This window comes from Canis lupus, chromosome 6 (genome assembly GCF_011100685.1).
Source record: "Canis lupus familiaris isolate Mischka breed German Shepherd chromosome 6, alternate assembly UU_Cfam_GSD_1.0, whole genome shotgun sequence".
Taxonomy (NCBI): domain Eukaryota; kingdom Metazoa; phylum Chordata; class Mammalia; order Carnivora; family Canidae; genus Canis; species Canis lupus.
Window position 1 is genome coordinate 31,643,696 of NC_049227.1, and position 22,882 is coordinate 31,666,577.

Here is a 22,882-nt window from a genome sequence, read left to right on the forward strand (position 1 = left end):
GATTGCCTCAAAGGTGGAATTAAAAGCAGCAGCCATGTGTCTGGCTAGCCGTGTGTCAACCAGCTGCCCTACATCCTATAAATGAGTATATGGCCCAGCAAGTAGGGGTGCTCCCAGATATAGCATCAGCCCTACTTACCCAGTAAGTAAGTGGGCACCACATGCCCACAGCCATCGCCGGGGGGAGGGGAGAGGGGAGAGCACCTGAGGGAATGGGTGCACGCTGTCTCCCTAGCCAGATCTCAGCGGTAATGGGTGCAATGTGATTGCATGGTTGTGTGGGTATCCACCCTACATTATGACCTATAGCATTTGGGGGTCCCATTGTACCTCTCTGTATACAATGGGGCCACTTCCATAATTTGTACCAGGAGCATGCAGTGCACAGCTGGTCCAGGTCCATGCCACAAATGGTGGCCTTCTGGGTGGCACACTTACTGGGGCAGGCTTGCAGGGGTCCCGGATAAGTGTCCACACGCATTGGAGCATAAGGTCAGCCATCCGAGAGAGGCAAGGGACCCGTGTAGTCGATCTGCCCCCTTGCTGCCTGTCCAGTGTCTCTTGGCAAATGCCGTGATCATTCCTGGCACACGCTGGACTTTGTTGGCAGACGGTTGTGATGTCTTTGTAACGCAGCGGTAGGCCCTGGTTCTTAGCGATGGTCCACAAGGACCGTTGTTCTGGATGTCCCATCTTCTCGTGTAGCCAGATGGTGACATCTTCTGCTGGCACATCTTCCAGGAGGGGGACACAGGCCAGCTCATTGGCCTATTGATTGCCAGGTGGGGTGTGCATCCACAGGGCAAACAGGGGTGTTCATACCTCTTAGGCATCAGAGTACATGCTTCCATATGTCGGTGTCCCAGTGTGAGCGCCCCGCCCCCATCCAGTCTTGTACCTCCTGTTGGAGCAGCCACATGGTCCGTCCTCTGCGAGCTGCCCAGCTATCTGCTATCTGTGCACAGAACAGTGGGATCATGGGGCACCCGACTGGCTCAGTCAGTAGAGCATGTGACTCTTGATCTCAGAGTTAGGAGTTCGAGCCCCAAGTTGAGTGTAGAGATGACTTAAAATTAAAATCATTAAAGGGGCTCTTGGGTGGCTCAGGTTAAGCATCTACCTTTGGCTCATGTTGTGATCCTGGTGTCCTGGGATCGAGCCCCACGTCGGGCTCCCTGCTCAGCGGGGAGTCTGCTGCTCCATCTCTTTCTGCCTCTCCCCCTGCCTGTGCTCTCACTCTCACTCTCTCACTCACAAATAAATTTAAAAAGAAAGAGTAATGGGGTGGGATCAGGCTCATGGAGCAGTACCATCCATGTTCCTTGAAGCTCGGCCCATTGACTACTAATGTCCAATGCTGGGGTCCATCCAGATACCTTCTGTTGAGGGTTGGATGGCTGTGGCCATCCAGGCACAGGGGTTGCCCCTTGCTGACCCATCAGGGTACCACACACACTCAGGGATTGGTCCGTCTCCTTCTGGCACAACGGATGTCAGCTACGGTGGCTCTGCTGCCCCTGTTAATGGCTGTCCTTCAGGATGACATGAATCACCAGGCCATGAGTGGAGTGCTCCTTCACACTAGAGGCTGTTTGTCAAGTTACTGTGTTGTTGCATGTAGGCCTGGTTTGGCACTGCCTGCCTCGGGCTTTGGAATGTGTCCTTTAGGCATCCCGATATAGGGTACTGAGTGGGAATGGTCACTGAGATCCTGTTAGTTGTGTCTTCTACGGCCGTGAGGCATGCCAGGTAGCACACAGCCGCTGTTCTAAAACACCATATTGCAGCTCAGCTCCTTTCCGTAACCATGACCAGAGGCCTGAGGGTGCTCCTCTGTGCCCTTGCTGTTGCCACGAGCCCCATCCAAACGCTGCTGAGCACCTGGCTGCATCCAATTTGCATGGCTGTCCCTGTCGCAGAACACCTAAGGCTTGGGTCTGTCGAACAGCCACCTTGGCTTGTTCAGATGCTTTGCTTTGGGTTCTCTTTCTCTCTCTCTCTCTCTCTCTCTCTCTCTCTGTTTCCCAACTTATAAAGGAACTGAAGCAATTGAGCCAGGTTGAGGACGCACGGATGCCAGCGCCCTAACAGACCTAGGAAGGTCTGCAACTGCTTTGGGGAAGTAGGGCGTGGTGTGCTTGTACACCTAGGACAACTTAGTCTTACCTGACCAGGTAACACCCAAGTGTGTGGCCGATATGCTAGGACCCTGAATTTTCTGTGGGTTCATTGCCCTTCGCCCCCCTCGCAGAAACCCCAGCAAAGCCTGCAAGGTGTCCTGCAACAGAGACAAGTCTCCACGTGTTGACGTTGGGTCATCAATGCAACGGGCCCATCTCACTCATATGGGGACGGGAGAGCAGAGAGGGGTCCCGGGCTACCATCCCGTGACACATCATGGCACTATAGGCAGCCCTCGGGGAGCGCTTGAGAGGTTCATCATGAAGGCAAATTGATCTTAGCTACCAGGAACTTGTACTTGTCAGCGTCCTTTCCATGAATTTCCTGGAAGCTGAGCACTTTTGCAGGAACACATTTTAGAAACTTTGTTTTTTTCTGGGCTGATTAAAAAAAAAACAACAACTTTGTTGCTATTTTTTAAATCAAGAGCAGATCAAATATTCAAGAGAACTTTGCTTTTTTTTTTTTTTTTTAGAACTTTGTCTTTTAACAGAGGGACAAACCAAATTCTAAAATTACACCGATGTACTTTTAAAACTTCATTCATAAAAATAAAATAAAATAAATGAAATTTAAAATTTTTTTTAAAAATATAACTTCATTCATTCAGTCTTAGTCCTGACCATGCAGGAAATTCTTTCCTCAAGATTCCCCTTCATGACCCTTCTACAACTTTCTTTTTTCATTTAGATTTTGTCCTAAGCTTTTTCCTCTCTCTAAACAACCAGTCTCACTTCAGGACAAAATTACTCCCTTTTTCCTTAACAAAAATATATTCTCATTCTTAAACCTTTCTTATGCTTCTACCTTCCCTACTTGCAGAATTGCTCTCCTTATCATTTCTGGCAGTCTATATTTTAAAAAGCCTCTCCCCTCTCTTTTTTCTTCAGTCTCTGCGGGCAAGATTTTGGTTATTTCCTGGGATGCTTATATTATAGAGACATGACAAGATTTACAACTTCAAGGGACAAGGAAAGGATGCTAGGTTTTTTTCTCCTAAGAGGAGGATAATGGCTGTTTAAAATTTTTTGTTGTAGTGGGGATTAGAAAACATGGTGAATTTTGTCTGTTTTCTCATCAATGATCACTAGATAGGTAAATTGATTGATTGATTGACTAATTGATCACCTTTTCAAGATTCCACATCTCCGTGTCCTAATCAGGTTTTTTTTTCTTTTCCAAGTTTGTATTGAAATTTCAGTTAGTTAAAAGACAGTGTAATATTAGTTTCAGGGGTTGAATTTAGTGATTCATCACTTACTTCCAACACTCAGTGCTCATCCCAAGTGCCCTCCTTAATCCCCACCACCTGTTTCACCCACCTCCCGACCGACCTCCTCCCTGGGGTAACCATCATCGTGTTCTCTATAGTTAAGAGTCTGTTTCTTGGTTTATCTCTCCTTTTACCACCACCCCCCAAGTTCATTTGTTTTGTTTCTTAAATTCTACAGATGAGTGAAATCATATGGCATTTGTCTTCCTCTGACTGACTTATTTCGCTCAGCCTCTCTCTAGCCCCATCCACGTCGTTGCAGATGGCAAGATTTCATTTTCTATGGCTGAGTCATATTCCACTGTGCATATATGTTCCGCACCTTCTTTACGCAGTCATCAGGTGGTGGACATCTGGGCTCTTTCCATAATTTGGCTATTATAGGTAATGCTGCTATAAATATCGGGGTGCGTGTGTCCCTTCAATTTAGTATTTTTGTACCCTTTTGGTAAATACCTAGTAGTCAAGTTTCTGGATCTTAATCAGTGGCATCCTGTGTCCTCCTAGCTTTGCAAAACGGCCCGCTGAGGTCTCACACTTAGCTCTCGCTTCCCTTCTCTGCCACGGTGCACAGTTTCTCCAACAAGTGCGTTAGACTGGCTGGCATTTTCGGGGATGTCCTTGTGCTCATAGCGTGGTTCAGAGCACTCATGGGATTTTCTCCAGCCTCCTGGCTAGCCAGCTCACCAGTTATGTAGCTGCTCCCTAGCAGACTCTAAGCCAGGGTGATGGCCCAGGGAGACACAAGAAGTAACCTGGATCCAGCAACCAAAAGAGAGATTTGTTGGGGGGGACTTACATACAGTGAGTCCAGGAGCAGCAGACTGGACGAAGTATTTGTTGCTGGGATCTACACCAGCAGCTTTTGTCCTGCAGCAACTGGCTCAGCAACTACCTATGGCCTCTCCCTCCTTGCATGGCCAGTGCTCTAAGGAGATGAAGGCCTGCCACGCAGATGTTCTTTGTTACAAAGGAGATGCTGTGGGTTGGCCAACCTTGGAGCCCATGGCCTTGAACGCCGAACATGTTTTTTCTACATATCCTGCTTGATGGGACTATACAGGGAGCACAGGATCCGTACATTCTCAAGACAGCGATTAACAGGGTCATTTGGGGTGTGCTCGCACAAACCGCCAGCCAGCACGTACTGTACATCCGCCCCCCCCGTGAGATTTTAATTCCATAGACGTCCTGTATTTGTTTGTGTGCTGTATGCACATCTGTGATTTACACATAATCACAAGAAGTTGTTTTTTTAATCCAACCCCTTGCAAGCCAAGTTTCGCATTTGAGGGTGATATTGCCTCTGTAACATGAGAATGCATGCTCTACGGGAAACTTTAGGCCCACAGGGGCCAGTTGGAGAAAACACAGGTGTAACCTAAAAGTTCTCAGCCCAAGCCACATTGGAATCACCTACTGAGGCTTTAGAACATACCTGGACCCCTGGCCTGGAGATGCTGAATTAATTCATCAGGGGGTCCCAGGCATGCTTTTAAAAAAATAATAAACTGGGGCACCTGGGTGGCTCATTTGCATGAGCATCTGCCTTCAGCTCAGGTCATGATCCTGGGGTCCTGGGATCGAGCCCTACATCCAGCTCCCTGCTCAGCGAGGAGTCTGCTTCTCCCTCTGCCTCTGCCCCTCCCATACTCGTGCTCATTCTCTCTCATAAATAAAATCTTTAAAAGAAATTAACTTCATTTTCCAAAGCACTTTTAGGTTTCCAGAAAAGTTGCACAGAAAGTAGAGAGAGTTCCCATATAATAGCCCCCCACCCTACACACCATTTTCCCTCTTATAGAACATCTTGCATTAGTGTGGTACATTCCAGCTGTCAAGCTGATGATAATATATTATTAACTGAAGTCCATCATTTAAATCCACACTCACGCTTAAAGGTGTTTAGTTCTGTGGGTTTTGCCAAACGCAGAATGTCATCTTTACTGTGTCACACGGAATAGTTTCACTGTCCTAAAAATCCCCCATGCTCCACCTGTGCATCCCTTCTCCCCTTAACCCCTGGCTACCGCTGAACTGCTGGCATCTCTGGCTTTACCTTTTTCCAGAATGTCATATAGTTGGGATCATCTAGCATGTAGCCTTTGCAGGCTGGCTCCTTTCACTAAGTAAGGAATTCTTCACGTCTTGTTGTGGCTTGAAGCCTCATTTCTTTTTATCAGTAAATGATATTGTGTGGATGTATCAGTTTATCAGTTTGTAGAGGGACCAGGCATGCTTCTAAGAGCTTCCCACGTGGCTGTGATGTACCTACGAGGCTGGACCAACTTCTGTCCTGTAGATGGGGAGACTGAGGCCCAGATTAGGAAGGGGGGCTTCAGGTCCCCCAGACTTGGTGGAGGAGCAAACCTGCTGGGGGCCTGACCCCCAGGATGTCTCCTTCCTTGTGCAGCAGACACTCTCCCTTTTGAACTCCAGACCTTCTGGGGGTCCTCTGGGCCCTGGGGGGGGGTCACTGTTGGGGGCATCCTTTCTGTAACTGAGGGGGCCAGGTTTCTACTGCTTCCCCCAGCTGCTCCCTTCAGGACAAAGCATGAGTTTTAGAGCCGGGCACCCCCATATGAAATACATGACCCTCTCTGGGCCTCAGTCTCCCTCTCTATAAGATGGAAATTCCCGGGATCCCTGGGTGGCGCAGCGGTTTGGCGCCTGCCTTTGGCCCAGGGCGCGATCCTGGAGACCCAGGATCGAATCCCACATCGGGTTCCCGGTGCATGGAGCCTGCTTCTCTCTCTGCCTTTGTCTCTGCCTCTCTCTCTCTCTCTCTGTGTGACTATCATAAATAAATAAAAATTAAAAAAAATAATAATAATAATAAAAAGATGGAAATTCCCATTTTACATATGTTGGGAAGGACAAGGGAAGACTCTGTCCCTGGGCCAGGAGCTGGGGTCAGGGAAGACACTCCTCCATTCTTCCTTCTGCTTCCTCTCTTCCTGTGTGGTTGCAGTCTGCTGTGCTTGGGGTGGTTCTCAGAGCTGGAGTGGCTTGGGAAGGCTTCCTGGAGGAAGGGCCCTCCCACGTAGCCAGCTCCCACAGACCCTTCCTGTCCTCTCTCCACTTCTGAGCCCTCTCCTGCCTCCCCCTAGGTACAGGTGGCTGCCCAACGATACAAAGACCACACCCTCAGCGGCTCCCTGTCTATGCACACCTCCAGCCAGGAGCTGCTTCTGCTGGAGGCCGACACCAGCCAGGACACCCAGAGACGCAGTCGAGGCTGGAGCATGAATGTCCTCCTCCACCAGGCAGTCCTCAGTGCCCCCCAGGCTGTCCAGCTGCAGCTGTCCAGCAAAGTGGCCCCAGCCAGGTGAGGGTCCCCAGAGGCCATGCAGGGAGTGGGGAGAGGGCAGGGAGGGGGGCCTCCAAGGGCAAAGGGCTGGTATCCTGGAAGATGGGAAATCATTGCTCAGAGGTGCCCTCTACCATCACTCAGGTTGAAATCACTCCTTGTATGCAATTCTTGATTTTAAGCCATTGAGGGAAAGGAAGAAGGAGGCATTCAGTTTTCCATGTCAATCTCTTTTTCTTTTCTTTCTTAGTAATGACTGCATTCATTGTAGGTGACTTGAAAGATTATAATAAAGAATAAAACGAGAGTATGAGAGATCGTTGCAGGGAGTATGTTGGTGCAGCCTTTCATCCCAAACTGTATCTCCACAATGGGGGCTTATCGACCACGACATGGCCATCAGGATCCTGGGGTGTGGAGCCTGCTGCTCGGGTTCAAACCCGAGCTCAGCTTCTGGGACCTTGCAGCAGCCACTGTGCCCTTCTGTGCCCAAGTTTCTCTACCTGCTTCTTGGGGTTGTCCTCGGGTTCACAGAGCAGCACACATGGATGCCTCACCAGTGCCTGGCCAGTGAGCATGTTCACTCCCAGCTGTCATTGTCACTGGCCCTCTGAGTAGGACACATTCTGGCAAAGACTGGGCCTCCATTAAATGTTTCTGCCCTGTTTCCCCTGCTGTCCCAGGATTGACAGCTTTTATGAATTTGAGGAGACCCAAGGCTCTAGGTATGGTTCTAGATCACTCTATCTCCAGAATAAGCGCCAAGAGCTGTCCACCCGTTGATTCACCCATCTGTCTGAATGTCCATCATTGTCTCTGGTCTTAAAAGAGTTTGAGGCAGATTATGAAAACATAAATTGTTCTAGGTCAGAATTGACAAACTTTCAGCAAAGAGGCAGATGGTAAGTAAATATTTTCAGATCTATAGGCCATATGGTCTTGGTGGCAATGACTCTGAGATCGTAGCACAGAAGCATCCTAGATGACATGCAAATGAATGGCTGTGGCTGTGTCTCAATAAACTTTGATTTACAAAACAGATTATGGGCTGATTTCAGCCCCACAGACCCGTAGTTTGCCAACTTTTGTTCAAGATTTTTCAAGACACATGAGGATGAGGAAATGAGTGTGAAGGGAAAAGAAAAGAAAAATGGGGAAGAAAGGAAGGTGCTCAGAGTGGCTTTCAGATACAAAACACATGCCATGAAGTCCTCTACATTTTTTAGAGCTCAGCTTAAGATTTGGCTCTGAGTATCCTAGTAGCCAACGCAAAAAGAGAAACCAACCAGTGGCATTATTTGCAAAGGCCACGTGGAAATACACACTCACACCTGTGCACGTATGCACCAAGGAAGACATGGCTGACCGTGTTTCTGGTGTTGATCCTCAAGGGAAGTGTCTCCCATGGTGTCCTATGAAGAAATCTTTGTGGATAGGGACCATGTCCCATTCCCCAATTTTCCAGGAAGTTTCATACAGGCTTGTTGAAACTGTTTATTTTCTCCTTGCTCATCATCATATCGCACATTGATGACTTATCATATCACACATTGATGACTTATTAGCAATATCCACTCAATATCCGTGGTTCAGTTTTTTTTTTAATTTTTATTTATTTATGATAGGCACACAGTGAGAGAGAGAGAGGCAGAGACACAGGCAGAGGGAGAAGCAGGCTCCATACACCGGGAGCCCAATGTGGGAATCAATCCCGGGTCTCCAGAATCGCGCCCTGGGCCAAAGGCAGGCGCCAAACCGCTGCGCCACCCAGGGATCCCCGTGGTTCAGTTTTATACCTCACTTTACAGAAGGAGAAAGTGGGACTCTGAGAGGTTTTGTCCTTGTCCAAGGCCACAGTTAGTAGTGGCACTGGGATTCAAATCCAGGTTTGGCTGACCCCAAAGCCCGTGATCTTAACCCCTATTACACTGCATCCCCATGGGCTTAGAGCTCAGTAAAACAGTCCTATAATGGGTCTGGGCAGCAGGGTTCAGGGACCTGCCTCTGTGGCCTGCCTCCAGGGGTAGGTGCTGCTCCTTATCCCCATCACGTTCCTTCCAGGGTTTGGCTGTTTTATAAGGCGCTGGTGGACCAGAACACGGCACAGCTTCTCCTCAAGGCTTCTGCGGAGCAGAGGGGAGGCCACGTCCTGACCCTGCAGAGCCAAGCCCAGCACACGGTGGCTGGTTGGACAGCTGTGCCCCACCTCCTGACCCTCAAGGGCATGCTGAAGCAGAAGAAAACTCTTAGAGAGGGTGAGCCTGGGGAACACCACAGGGTAGGGGCAGTGGGGGTCTTGGGGAAGCGCTTTTATGGAACCACAGAGTAAATTAAATCCTGCATATTTTCAAGTCCACTGATACGCAATTTCAGTATCTCGTGCATTGATGATACCCCTTTGTCGGAAACTAATACCCATTCTGACAAAGCGAATATTCTAACAAAATACCAAGCAAATTTCCTTATGCAGTACTTGTCAGAACCATTAATGAACTAATGGACATTGGAAAAACCCAAGAGGAAGAGTTGGGGACAGAGTTTCCCATGCATATTTTTTCTAATAATTTAGACATAATTTCAGACTCACAGAAAAGTGGCAAGAATAGTACAAATACTCCCATAGGCCCTTTACCCAGGTTCCCCAATTACTGACATTTTACTACAATTGCTTTATCATTTTTCTTGCCTCTTTCTCTCTATATACCCATATTACCATTTTTATTTGTGTATAAAAATACATTTTTTCCTGAACTGTGTTTTACTAAGTTAAGACATGATATTTCTTTACCCCTAGTGCAACGTTTATTTTTAAAAATAAAGATATTCTCTGGGCACCTGCATGGCTCAGGCAGTGGAGTGTCCAACTCTCAATTTCAGCTCAGCTCTCGATCTTAGGGTTGTGAGTTTGAGCCTGGCATTGGGCTTTGCACTAGGCACGGAACCTATTTTAAAAAATAAAATAAAGGTATTCTCCTCCATTCCACAATGCAGCCATCAAAATCAGAAAATTGAGATTATTTCTTTCCCTTTCATGATATTTACATTTTTGAAGGGTATGGGGCAGTCGTTTTGTAGACTGGTCTTTGCCTTCCACAAACATTATGTATGTAGCTGTAACATTCATCTATGGGCATAGATCAGTAGAAGGACTATTTTCCAAAGCTCACTGGTCCACTGGCCCTGGGATATTGATAGGGTGGCACATTGGCCTCTTCCCTGAAAAACAAAACAAAACAAAACAAAAAAAACAAAAAAAAAACAAAAAAAACCCTTATTTAGGGGTTGGTCTGATGCTTCCTCGTGACTACTTTCAAGGAGGCCACAGTAGCCGTGCACCATCATATCTAGAAGTACCTGATGTCAGTATGTCCCAGTGTTGGTCACATTAGCTTTGATCACTTGATTAACAATGTCTGCCAGGTTTCTCCCCTGTTAAGTTTTTATTTTTTCCTTCAAATTCTTACCTCTTAAAACAGGTTGAAGAACATTTCCTTCTCTTTTATTTCCCAAAAGAGTTTGTGTAAGATGGATGTTCATGCTCCCCTTTGTGTCTGGTAGACTCTACCCGCGAAGCCACCTGGAATGTTCTTTGTGGAAAAGTTTTTTGGAACATGTCTGGATGAAAAGCTATTGAGATTTTCTATTTCGTCATGTGTCAGTTTGTAAGCCATACTTTTCAAGGAATTTGTCCGTTTCAATGAAGTTGTCAAATTCATTGGTGTAGAGTTGCTCATTGTATCTATTTTATCTTTTCAATATATGTGGGATCTATAGCGCTGTCCCTGCTTTCAATTCTGATAGTCATTCCTTGTGCCACTTCTCTCTCTTCCTTATTGATCTAATAATTCATTAATTTTGTTGATCTTCTCAACCAACAGTTGGTTTTGTTGTCTCTCTAGTTGTCTCTTTCTGGTTTCTCTGATTCCAGCTCTTATCTCTATTATTTCCTTTCTTACCCTTAATTTGGATTGACTCTAGTTTATTAAAGTGGACTTTCAAGCCATTGATTTTTAGACATTTTTTCTTTCCTAATATAAGCATATAAAACTGCCTATTTGCCTCTCAGTATTCTGTGAGCTGCTTCCCACAAATTTTGATGTCCTGTATTTCCATTATTATTTATTTTTGAAATATTTTCTGAGCTCTCTTGTGATTTCTTCCTTGACCCCTGGGTTATTTAGAAGTGCTTTTGCTTAATTTCCAAATATTTGAAAGTTTTCTAGATAGCATCTTAATATTTATTTTCATTGTGGTCAGAGGATCAGTCTTTTAAAATTTGTTGTGACTTGTTTTATGAGCCAGTATATAATCTATCTTATGAACATAACTTATGCACTGAAAAGGAATTTGTGGGTTGCCTGGGTGGCTCCGATGATTAAGCATCTGCCTTCAGCTCAGGTCATGATCCCAGGGTCCTAGGATTGAGCCCCACATTAGGCTCCCTGCTCAGCGGGGAATCTATTTCTCCCTCTCCCTCTGCCTTTCCCCCGACTTGTGCGTGCTCTCTCTCTCTCTCAAATGAATAAAAAAATCTTAAAAAAAAAAAGAAAAAGAATTTGTATTCTGATCTTGGGTTTAATGTTCTATAAAAGTCAATTAAGTCAAAGTGCTTGGTTTTATATATCCTCACTGATTTTCTTTTGGTCTTGTTATTGTATTAATTGATGAGAGAAGGCTGTTAAACTCTCCAACTGTGTTTGTGGATTTCTCAATTTCTTCATTTGATTCTGTCCATTTTTGCTTCTTGTGTATTGACGTGCTGCTATTAGGTGCATGTGCATTTACAATTGTTACACTTTCTTGATGAATCAAGCCATTTATTGTGAAATGTCCTGTCTCATATGACTCTCTTTTTTAAAGATTTTATTTATTTATTCATGAGAGACACAGAAAGAGAGGCAGAGACATACATAGGCAGAGGGAGGAGAAGCAGGCTCCCTGCAGGGAGCCCAATGTGGGACTTGATCCCAGTACCACGGGATCATGCCCTGAGCCAAAAAGGCAGACACTCAACCGCTGAACCACCCAGGTGTCGGTCATACGATTCTTTATCTGAAGTCTGTTTTGTCTGATACTAATGTAGCCACTCTTGCATTTTTATTGCCATTCACCTTGTATGTATTTTGCCACCTTTTTGCTTTAAACATGGCTCCTTATATTTAAGGTAAATTTCTTGCAGACCACATATAGTTAGATTTTGCTTTTATGTCTAGCCTGATAACCTCTGCCTTTTAATTATACTAGTTAGTTGACTGATGTTTAATGTAACTATAGATATAATTGGATTTATGTCTACTATTTTGCTATTTGCTTTTCCATATATTTTTTGTTCCTCTATTCTTTTTGTGCCTGCTTTTGGATCAGTTAAAAAATTAGAACTTAGTTCTATCTATTTCTCTTTAAATATCTGTTTCTTTGTATTATTTAACATTTTACTTAGCATTTGAATTGAAGCATTTCACATTAAGTGTAAGAACCTGGGCTTTCATCCCTTTCTGCTGTTGTTGCCGTCTGTGTTAGATCTACATATACTCCAACTCTCCAATACAACATAATAATTTTTGCTTTAGTCATATTGATTTGAAAGAAGTTAAGAGAAATATTTTTTTTTAATTTTTCACACACATATTCACCCTTTATGGGTTCTTCACTCCTTCCTAAAGTTCAAAATTTCTTTTTGGTATCATTTCCTATCATTTTAAAGAACCACCTTTAGCATTTCTTGGAAGGCAGGGTAACTATCAGTGAATCCCTTTCATTTTAATTTGTCTGAAAATGTTATGTTTGCCTTCATTCCCAAAGGACATTTTGTATATGCATAAATTTAAACACATAGGACATTTTCACTTTTGGGAAATTATTTCTTCCAAGATTTTTTTCTGTCCCATTTTCTCTGTCCTCTCCTCCTTGGGATTTCCAGTTGATATGTTTCAGAACTTTTGATACTGTTGCATAGGTCTCTGAAGTTCCCTTGATTTTTTTTTTTTTAGTCTTTTTTCTTTCTTCAGATGTCTATTGATCTGTCTTCCAGCTCACTGATGTTTTCTTTTGTCTTCTCCAAATACCACCCAATAAAAATTTTAGGATTATCGGATACATTTTTTAAATCTTAGATTTTGTAGTTTTTGTTCTGGAATCACATCAGGGTTTCAAAAAAATGATTTCCATTTTTTTAAGATTTTGTTTATTCATTCACAAGAGACACAGAGAGAGAGGCAGAGACATAGGCAGAGAGAGGAGAAGCAGACTCCATGCAGGGAGCCTGATGTGGGACTCGATCCCAGAACCCTGGGGTCACTCTCTAAGCTGAACTGCTGAGCCACCCAGGTGTCCCTGATTTCCATTTTAAGGCTGAGATTACCTCTGTTCATTCGATACAAGAATATTGTCCTTATATTCTCAAGCATAGTAATAAGAGGTGTTTTAAAAATCCTTATGACGTTCTTGTCCTGTTTCTTGGTACCTCTAGAAATTTGAGATTGTATTCTGGACATTTTGAATTATGTAGAGGCTCTGATTTTTTTATTTCTCTCTCTTTTTAAATATTGTGTTTATTTATTCATGAGAGATACACAGAGAGAGGCAGAGATGTAGGCAGAGGGAGGAGGCTCCATGCAGGGAGCCCAATGTGGGACTCTATCCCAGGACCCCAGGATCATGACCTGAGCTGAAGGCAGTTGCTCAACCACTGAGCTACCCAGGTGTCCCTCTTTTTTATTGCTCTGAAGAGGGTTTCTGTTTGATTGTTTCGTGATTGTTTTTTGTTTTTTCTTATTTTAGCTGACATTTAACTTGGCTAGACTCAGAATCTAAACTCTCTCCACTCCAGTGGAATGCAGCTGAAATCAGTTCAGTTCTCTTATTTTTGCTGGGCTACTTGGAATCTTTTCTACCCTTTTGAAGTTTGGGGATCAGCAAAGATTTGAACAGAGTTTATAGGTAGAATTTAGAGTTTCCCCTGGTTGGCCCTCTTCAGAATTCCCCACTTTCCTTTTCATTTGTTGCTATTACTTTGAACTCTGTTTTCAGACTCTTTAGTTGTTTAGACTGTGGATTGTAGTCTGAACGTTGTCCACTTTCATGGCACCAAAAAGAATGAAAACATGCAACTCATTTAGGGCTAATCATTTCCTCCAAGTGTTGACTCCCATCCAGGGTCTGCCTATCTGTGGTCACTCTCCTGTCACTTTAGATAGTTGTTTCTTCATTTTGCCCAGAGTTTACAATTGTTATCTTGGGAGCATTGGTCCAGTCAAGCTCCCCAACCATTCATAGAAATGAACATGTTCCTATATTTTCTGAGCTCTTCCTTCCTTTATGACCATAAAGATGTTTCAGTCTCATTTTATGTTTTCTGTGACATGAAATAAGCCATTTCTCCAAGGATCCTTGATTCCTTTCAGTGCAAATTAGTATGTAGAAACTAAGATCTCAGTGCCTGGTATGTTTTTTCCTACTGGACTATCCATCTGGGCCTTTTTTAATGGATGGATCAAGGAAACAGAAGTGTACACACACACACACACACACACACACACACACACACACTTTCTATGTCTGTTTATAGGTAGATAAGTTTAAAGCCATTAGTTTACACTGATGTCCTCAACTTCAGTCTATCCTCAGAATGCTAATTCTCATTTTTTTCCCTTTTCATATTTCTCATTCCCTTCTCCAACAGAAAGAAACCAATTATCCACAATATATTTACATATGTGTTCAGCCCAAGAACACACAGAAAGTAGTTTCAGAGTTACTAACCTATAGTTCTGTGAAAGTAAACTTTGTTAATTAGAATTCAATATTTGATTAGAATTCTTTTCATCTTTGGCCTGAACATAATGTGGTTGAGATCCATCCAAGTAGTTGTTGAAGGCATAAATCCAAACCCTGGGTTCAAATGTTTGTTAGAGTTAATCCCCACCCCCACCCCTCATGTGATTCTGTTAATCATTTGAAATACAGTTGGGTTCACTGGTTTCTGTTTGTATTCCATTTTCAGGTTTTCCCCTATCCTTATTGACTTTATGTATTTGTTTTTTTGATTATGTGAAACATTAACAAGGTTCCCAAAGCCAGGATCACACAGAAAGGGACCCTTTGCCCAAGCATCCTGGACCGTAACACCCTATCTAGACATCTGTCCAGGGCCCAGTGTTTCAGAACCTGAAGGCTCTGCTTGCTTCCCCCAAAAGGTGGATGCTATTCTCTGGTCTGGTAATAACATTAGCACTGACCCTCCTAATCCCAAATTGGTTAAAATGTGCCAAAGTCAAATTTCATAATAAAATGCAAAGGTTTGAAAAAATGTAAATATAATCAAGTCAATAAATGTTACAGAGAACCATTCTTTTTTTAAGATTTTATTTATTTAGGGCAGCCTGGGTGGCTCAGAGGTTTAGCACTGCCTTCAGCCCAGGGCATGACCCGGGAGACCCAGGATCAAGTCCTACATTGGGATCCCTGCATGGAGCCTGCTTCTCCTTCTGCCTGTGTCTCTGCCTCTCTCTCTCTCCCCGTGTTTCTCGTGAATAAATAAATAAAATCTTTTAATATTTATTTATTCATGAGACATACACAGAAAGAGACAGAGATACAGGCAGAGGGAGAAGCAGGCTCCCTGTGGGGAGCCCGATGCAGGACTCGATCCCAGGAACCCGGGATCATGCCTTGAGCCAAAGGCAGGTGCTCAACCACTGAGCCACCCAAGTGCCCCACAGAGAACTTTTCTTGTCAAGTTTACTTTGAGTAACACTGATGCTCCCTCCTTCATTTCCTAACACCTATTACTTCATTTCTGAAGGCAATTATTGAGGTATAATTTCTTGGAGTGTAGTTTACATATAGGATTGACGTTTTGGTAAACTCACAGTTGTATGGCCACCAAAACAATCTTGATACAGAACAGTCCCATCTCCCCCCGCAAAGTTCTGTCTTGCCACCCATTGTAGTCAGCCTCTCTCCCACCCGCAACCCTGGCAACCACTGAGCTGCTGTCCATCCCCACGGTTTTGGCTTTTCTATAATGTGACATGAATGGGAACATACAGTATGTTAACTCTTTTGAGTATGGTGTCTTTTGCCCAATGTAATATGGTCGAGATTCATCCAAGCTGTGGCACATATCCATAGTTTATTCCTTTTTATTGCTGAGTTGTAGTCCGTGGTATGGATATACTACAGATTATCCACGCACAGTTGAAGGACATATGGGTTGTTTTCAGTACTTTCCAATTACAAATGAAGCTACTATAGTCATTGGCCTACAGGTTTTTGTGGGACCATATGGTTTCATTTCCCTTGAGTAAATACCCAGGAGTGGAATTGTAGGATTGCATGGCAAGTACATGTTGAAATCTAGAGGAAACTGCTGTACCATTTCACATTCCCACCAGTGTGGTGAGAATCCTCATTCCTTTGCATCTTTGCTAGCAATTGGTGTTGTCAATTTTTGGTTTGGGGGCTTTCAGTTGTGATTTATACTTGAATCCCATTTTGGTTTAAATTTGCATTTTCCTCAGGACTAATTACGTTGAACATCTTCAGAGGCTTATGTGCTACTTAAAAATTTTGTGAGCAAAGTGTCTATTTAAACATTTTGCCCATTTAAAAAATTGAGTTTTCTTGAATTCCCAAACTGAATTTGGGAATTACTTACACAAGTCCTGTATAAGATATGTGTTTTGAAAATATCTTCTCCCAATCTGTGGCTTTACATTCTTTCACTGGTGTCTTTTGAACAACAAAGATTTTGAATTTCGATCAAGTCCAATTGATTTTTTTTAAAAGATTTTATTTATTCATGAGAGACACAGAGACAGAGGCAGAGACAGAAGCAGAGGGAGAAGCAGGCTCCATGCAGGGACCCCGATGTGGGACTCGATCCGGGGTCTCCAGGATCACACCCTGGGCGGAAGGCAGGCGCCAAACCGCTGAGCCACGCAGGGATCCCCCAATTGATTTTTTTAATGAATAATGCTTTTTCTGTCATATAAGATATCTTTATTTACTAAACCTGAGGCCACACCTTAGAAGTTTTATGATTTTAGATTTTAAAATGTGGGCTTCTGATTAATTTTGAATTAATTTGTGTATATGATTGGGTAAAGGTCAAGGTAATTTTTTTACTTGTGGATTTTCAATCATTTCAGCACATTCATTATAAAGACCATCCTTTCTCTCCTGAATTATTTTTGTACCTTTGTCAAATATCAATCGACCATGTGTGGGGGTCTATTCCTGGACTCTATGCTGTCCTATCAACAATATTTCATTTTCTCTTCTCAATAGTCTAGTGAAATCTTACTTTGATTATCCATGATTAACTGGTTATTATCTTACAGGATATGGTAACATAGGGCCTTACAACATAGAGAATTTGTAAAAAGATGACCACAAGATTCTGTGAGAAAGCTCTATCATTGTGGAAAGTGCCCTGTACTCTGTGATTGAGATTTGCATGAGTTCTGGGTCTGGAAGCACAGAACTGCAGCCCAGAGGTACAGAAGGGCCTCTTCCCTGGTGGTGGTAGCCCACGAATCCAACCTTCAACGATAGGAGGGGGAGATATAAGGGTATTTGGACCATGCCAGGGTTCTGAGAGAACCTGGGTGGGGGCCAGGAGATGCAAATGGTTCTGATTACAGCAAGAATTTCCCTGTTGCATGAATTATATATGGGAATGGACTGGCCCAAATATGTGGATTCTTCTCTGGATGGATGAGACCTCCAAGCAATTTTTCCATCCCCAGAATTCCAGGTTGGATCCTCAAGTCTTCCTGGGTCTCATTTTTACAGTCTGTACAATGGGGTCATTCTATCACTGTAGTCTGTGGCTCTCTTAAGCAGGAAGTGAGCACTGATATTAACTGAGGTTCCTTAGTAGGCCTCCTGCTCCCCAGTGCCCCCTGCCCAAAGCCCTTTTGCTTGTGAATTAGCTTGCTTGATCCTCACAGCATCCTGGGAGGAAGCTGGTTTAATTTGGTCCATCCCCCAGGTATGCCCTCCTGATATGAGTTAGAATTACATCGTGGATCTAGGAACTTCCTACCCCAGGATCCTTTTCCCTTCTGTGCAGAATGGCCCAGTCCCCTGGGCTGGCCCCCTGCTCTGTATAACTTCTCTGCCATCCTCTGCAGGCACCATCAAGGTCACAGCTGACTCAGCTGTGCTGGGCTTCCTCCTGCGGGACAAGCACGAAAAGACAGGGAACAGCACCAGCGTGCACAGTGTGACCTGTATCCTCACCCAGAACAGCAGCCAGGCTTTGCCGAGAGAGCTCTGGCTGAGAGGGCAGCTGCAGGCCCAGACGGGGAGCCTTGGGGGCCAGGCCCGGCTCCGGGCCGATGCGGCCAGCCTGGCTCTGGGTGGCATCTGCACCTGGGGCTCTGGGCATGGCCAGCTCTCAGGCCACCTAAGTCACAACATCAGCACCTTGGGTGAGGCAGGTAGGTGGGGTGGAAAGGGCCAAAAGCCATCTTCCCCGAGGGCTCCTGGTTTCTGAAGCCAAGGGGGAGAAGTGAGAGGGAAACCTCCAGTCCCCAAATCCACCTTCCAGCCCTATTTCCTTCCCCTGCCAGCTTCTCCCAGTGCTTCCATCTCCCAGGGGGGTTTGTTATTCATCTAGAACCCACAGTGTGGGGACAGCAGTGGTTACTGAGTATTCACATGCTTCCCAGCCCAGTGGCAGATAGCCCCTGTGGCCAGCCCCTCCCCTCCCTCCCCTCTGCTTCTCAGGCTCCAAGGCTGGTCCAGCAGGGCCTCCAGAATATGCTGCTGCACCACAGTTAGGAAATAGGACATCCTGCAGCTCTAGCTTCTTGGGGACATTTCAGTAAGGCCTGGAGAGGCCCAAAGGTGCAGCAGCCAGGGGAGAGGGCAAGTTCAGGCTCCCCCACCCCATGCCTCGCCCTGGAGGGGTTAGAAATGGGAAGGGGACACCAGTCCTGTCACTCGCTGAGTGGCACCTGGTGAAATCGCCACTTCTGTGGATCAGAAATGGTTTACTGGTGCCACTTGCCTATGGTTCCATCTGGTATACGGGGAGAAGTGGGACCTGAGGGGCAGGAGTTTGCCTCAAGGCCTGGGGACCCTGCAGAGAGAGGGAGCGCTGACAGCGACCTGCACCCCCGCCCCACCCCCGTAGCCTACCCCCAGCTCCCCCATCTCCGAGGTCCCTCTCACCCGCAGGACTCCCGTCGGAGGCAGAGATGCACCTGTCACACACCCATGTGGCCTCCAACCTCTCCGCGAGCCTGGCCCTGCGCAGTGCGTGGGGTCAGCTGGACGCCGCCCTCGGCCTGGACCGCCCGACCCCCGGCGCCCCGGGAGGCCTGCTCCGTGCCCGCCTGGCCCACAAGGTGCCCGGCCTCGGGCGCTGGGGCCTCCCCTCCTCCGTGGACGGCCGCGGCCACTTCCAGGTGGGAGAGGGGGGGCTGGGCACGGGGCCCCCAGGGGTAGGGGTCCGCGGGGCACCCACAGCTTCGCTTCTGCGCAGAGCGCGGGACACCGCGTGGAGGCCGGGCTGACGGCGAGCGCGGACGGGGAGCAGCTCCGCGTGGCCCTGGAGGCGAGGGCGCAGCGCGGCCACCACGGGCTGGCCCTGCGGCTGCAGCACGGCCTCTCGGCGCTGCTGGGCACCTGGCCTGCGCGACGCCAGGTGAGTGGCCCGCCCGTGGGCGCACCGAGCCCCCTCGGCCTCCCCAGCCTCAGGGCTGACCCGGGGGCTCCAGCCTCCCGCCCAGGGCCCTCCCCGCGTCCCGCCCCGCCCCCCCCCCCCCCCCCGCGTCCCGCCCTGCCCCCCCCCCCCCCCCCCCCCCCGCCACCCTGGCCCCTCCCACCAGGTCAGCCCCCGCCCCCCAGCCCAACCCCTCCCTGTCACCCTGGTCCCTCCCACCCAGCCCTCCCCACCCAGCCAAACCCCCTCCCCTGCCACCCTGGCCCCGCCCCCCAGCTCGGCCCCTCCCCCTGGCCCCTCCCACCCAGCCCAACCTCTTCCCACTCAGACAAACCCCCTCCCCTGCCACCCTGGCCCCTCCCCCCAGCTCGGCCCCTCTCCCTGGCCCCTCCCACCCAGCCCAACCTCTTCCCACCCAGCCAAACCCCCTCCCCTGCCACCCTGGTCCCTCCCCACCAGCCCGGCCCCTCCCCCTGGCCCCTCCCACCATCCCCACCTCTCCCCTGCCACTTTGGCCCCTCTCACCCAGCCCAGCCCCTCCCACCCAGCCTGGCCCCTCCCCTGCCACCCTGCCCCTGCCCCATCCTGGCCCCTCCCCTGCCACCTTGGCCCCTCCCCTCAGCCCGGCCCCTCCCCCTGGCCTCTCCCACCATCCCCACCTCTCCCCTGCCACTTTGGCCCCTCTCACCCAGCCCAGCCCCTCCCTGCCACCCTGGCCCCTCCCCCCATCCTGGCCTCTCCCCTGCCACCCCGGCCCCTCCCACCCAGCCCCACACCTCCCCCGCCACCCTCTGTCTGGGGTCTAGGTTGGGGGAAGGGGCCTCCCATCTCCCTCTTCCTGACAGTGGCAGTGGCTGTCAGCATGCCCTCCTACCTGCCCTGCTGGTCTCCGCAGGTCAACTGTACTGGAGACACCTCGCCCGCCCAGCTGTCAGGGCTCTGCTGGGGGGACTTTGCCAGGCAGCCTCTTGAGGTAAACGGGTCTCTGTCATAGGTGGGATAGTGGTGGCAGATGATGGCCCAGCCTAGGTAGCTGTAAGCTCTCCTGGGCTGGGGCACAGGTGGACGATGGGTCCTCTGTATCGCAGGGTGATCCGTGGCTGCAAGGCCTGAGCACAGGGCCCAGACCCCCTGAGCTCTAGCAGGGCCCTGTGGCTCCTGGACCCCAGGGTGAGCTAGACATGGGGCACCCATGGGGCTGCCTCAGACCTTGTCAGTGCTTCTCTGTGGGCAGCCGAGTGGGCAGCTGGTTGCAGGCCTGGCCTGGCTGACGTCTGTGGCCTGATGGCAATGATGGTGGGGCACACAGCCCAGAGGACTGCCTGGGGGAGGAAGACAGAGGTATTTCTGCTCCTGAGACCTGCTGGCCTGGCCTGACTATGTGCTGGCATCCCCTGCAGGAGCTGGGTCACTTTCCCGAGGTCACACTGCAACCTAAGCAGTGGGAGGGTTAATTAGGAGAATAAGAGGGTCAGGACTGAAGGGGTTTTAGCTGCTGGACAGAGGGCTGTCTTCCCTGCATGAAATTAAGGGCGGTGTACGTTTGCCCCAGCGTTGGTGGTATTATCCCTGCCCAGGGGAAGAGGCTGTGAGCAGCTCCTGGTTCTCTCATGGGGGTGCAGGCTGGCTCCCAGGTCCTGAGAATACACAGCCCAGAGGAGTGGTGACTTCCTTAATGGGGCATTAAGAAGGGACACACCCCAGACAAGCCACATGAGCGAGGTTGAGACTTGAGACCCCATCATGGAAATGGGAGACTGCTCGGGGTAGACCCACAGATCTGCCTATGGGGAGGGGACATCAGGGACCCTGAGATGGTGAACTTCGTGACTCCCTGGGTGACCATTTTCAGCTCAGGGAGAAGCACTTCGCAAGAGTATAGCTTGTTCACTGTGTATGTGGGTGGCCTGGGGGCTGGGGGTTCCCTTGACCACCCAGGCCAGGCAGAAGGCGAACCGCTCCTTGGTGAGGTATTGCAGGAACACCTGCTCGGCCTCACCTTGCTTTTCCTGGGGGCAGGATCTGGCTGTGTTGTCCTTGAATGGCTCCCTCCTGGTCCACCCTTGCACGGCCAGCCTGGCAGCTCAGGTATCTTCCTGGGGACACCTTCGCCCGGGCCCACATCCACACAGCCTGCGGCCACCACCATACCCATCTGGACACCAGCCTCCAACACGCATGGCCTCCACTTCAGGCGCTCGGGGTCGCCCCCGACAACCATATCCAAGTGTCTGTGGGGGGACACAAACACCCCAGGGCCAGGCTGGCGGTGGCCTTGGGCCAGTGCACCCTGACTGCTCATGGGGATGTCATTACTGAGGCCAACACCACACACGCCAACTGGACCCTGTCGGTGGTGAATCGCTGTCCCCCGCTGGAGGTAAGCCCCCTCCCCACCCGTCAGGGCTCCCACCTCCCTCCCTAAATTACTAACTTCTTACACGTCCCCAGCTTTGCACTCAGCATGAAAATCTTCCATCTTTTTGCGGTTGTCACCTGACTTTGGAGATGCATCTGCTACAAAGCTTTGAGCCAAAAATAGGACCCAAACTGAATTGTCTTCCTCTCTGGGGCTCGGGTTCATTCTTTTCTCGTGATCTCACTTATCCTGCCCTGAGGATTAGGGGTCTAGAAGTAATAATAAGAATACTAAGAAGTAACCTGATTTTTGGGAGCCCCACCTGCTGAGTGCTCTCTCAGGCTCCTTAAATCCTCACGCCCACTAGGAAGGGGCTGCTTGTATCCCTAGGCCTAGAGTCTAGGCCCAGAGAAGTTGGGGAACCTGAGTGGAATTAACCCCATTGCTCCCTCTCGTTCCCATCTTCGGTCGGTGCCTCTGTGTGGGGCATGTCGTCAGCCCCAGAAGCAAGTCACTTAGGCTCCCTGCCCTTCAGCCAATGACCATAGATATTGATGCTGAATTTCTAATAGCCAGTGCTTTCTGGGTGCCTGGCTCTGGTCTGCAAGTCAACAAGTATTTTTTTTTTTAAGACTTTATTTATTTATTCATGAGAGACAGAGAGAGGCAGAGACATAGGCAGAGGGAGAAGCAGGCTCCCTGCGGGGTGCCTGATACAGGACTCGATCCCAGGACCCCGGGATCACGACCTGAGCCAAAGGTAGATTCTCAACCACTGAGCCACCCAAGGGCCTCAAGTCATAAGTATTAACTCATTTACATTCCCAGTGACTTAGGTTGCTGTGATTAACCCCCATTTCTGAGATGGGTAAACTGAGATTGCAGGTTCAGAAAGCTCAGTGAGGTACCTATGGTATCAGTCACTTTGCAGAGGGAGGTGCTGGTGGAGTTGAGGCTAAAAGGTGACACTGCCCTCTTCCCAGCCGGGCCCATCCCCAGCTCTCCGACCTGGGCTTCTGCAGCTGCCCTTAGATCCAGCCGCTTCTCATATTCCAGGCAACAGGCCTCCCGCAGGCTCTGCGC

General features: G+C 48.1%; 1 protein-coding gene across 1 annotated transcript in view; it reads left to right on the forward strand.

Moving 5' to 3' along the window:
* Positions 1-22,882, forward strand: part of LOC111096475 — a 143,805-nt gene that overhangs the window by 73,766 nt on the left and 47,157 nt on the right. Inside the window, exons 37-42 of the mRNA XM_038540358.1 lie at positions 6,565-6,782; positions 8,826-9,019; positions 17,903-18,211; positions 18,954-19,183; positions 19,261-19,422; positions 20,336-20,413. Of these exons, the coding sequence (XP_038396286.1) occupies positions 6,565-6,782; positions 8,826-9,019; positions 17,903-18,211; positions 18,954-19,183; positions 19,261-19,422; positions 20,336-20,413 (1,191 nt within the window). The remainder of the gene's footprint in view (positions 1-6,564; positions 6,783-8,825; positions 9,020-17,902; positions 18,212-18,953; positions 19,184-19,260; positions 19,423-20,335; positions 20,414-22,882) is intronic.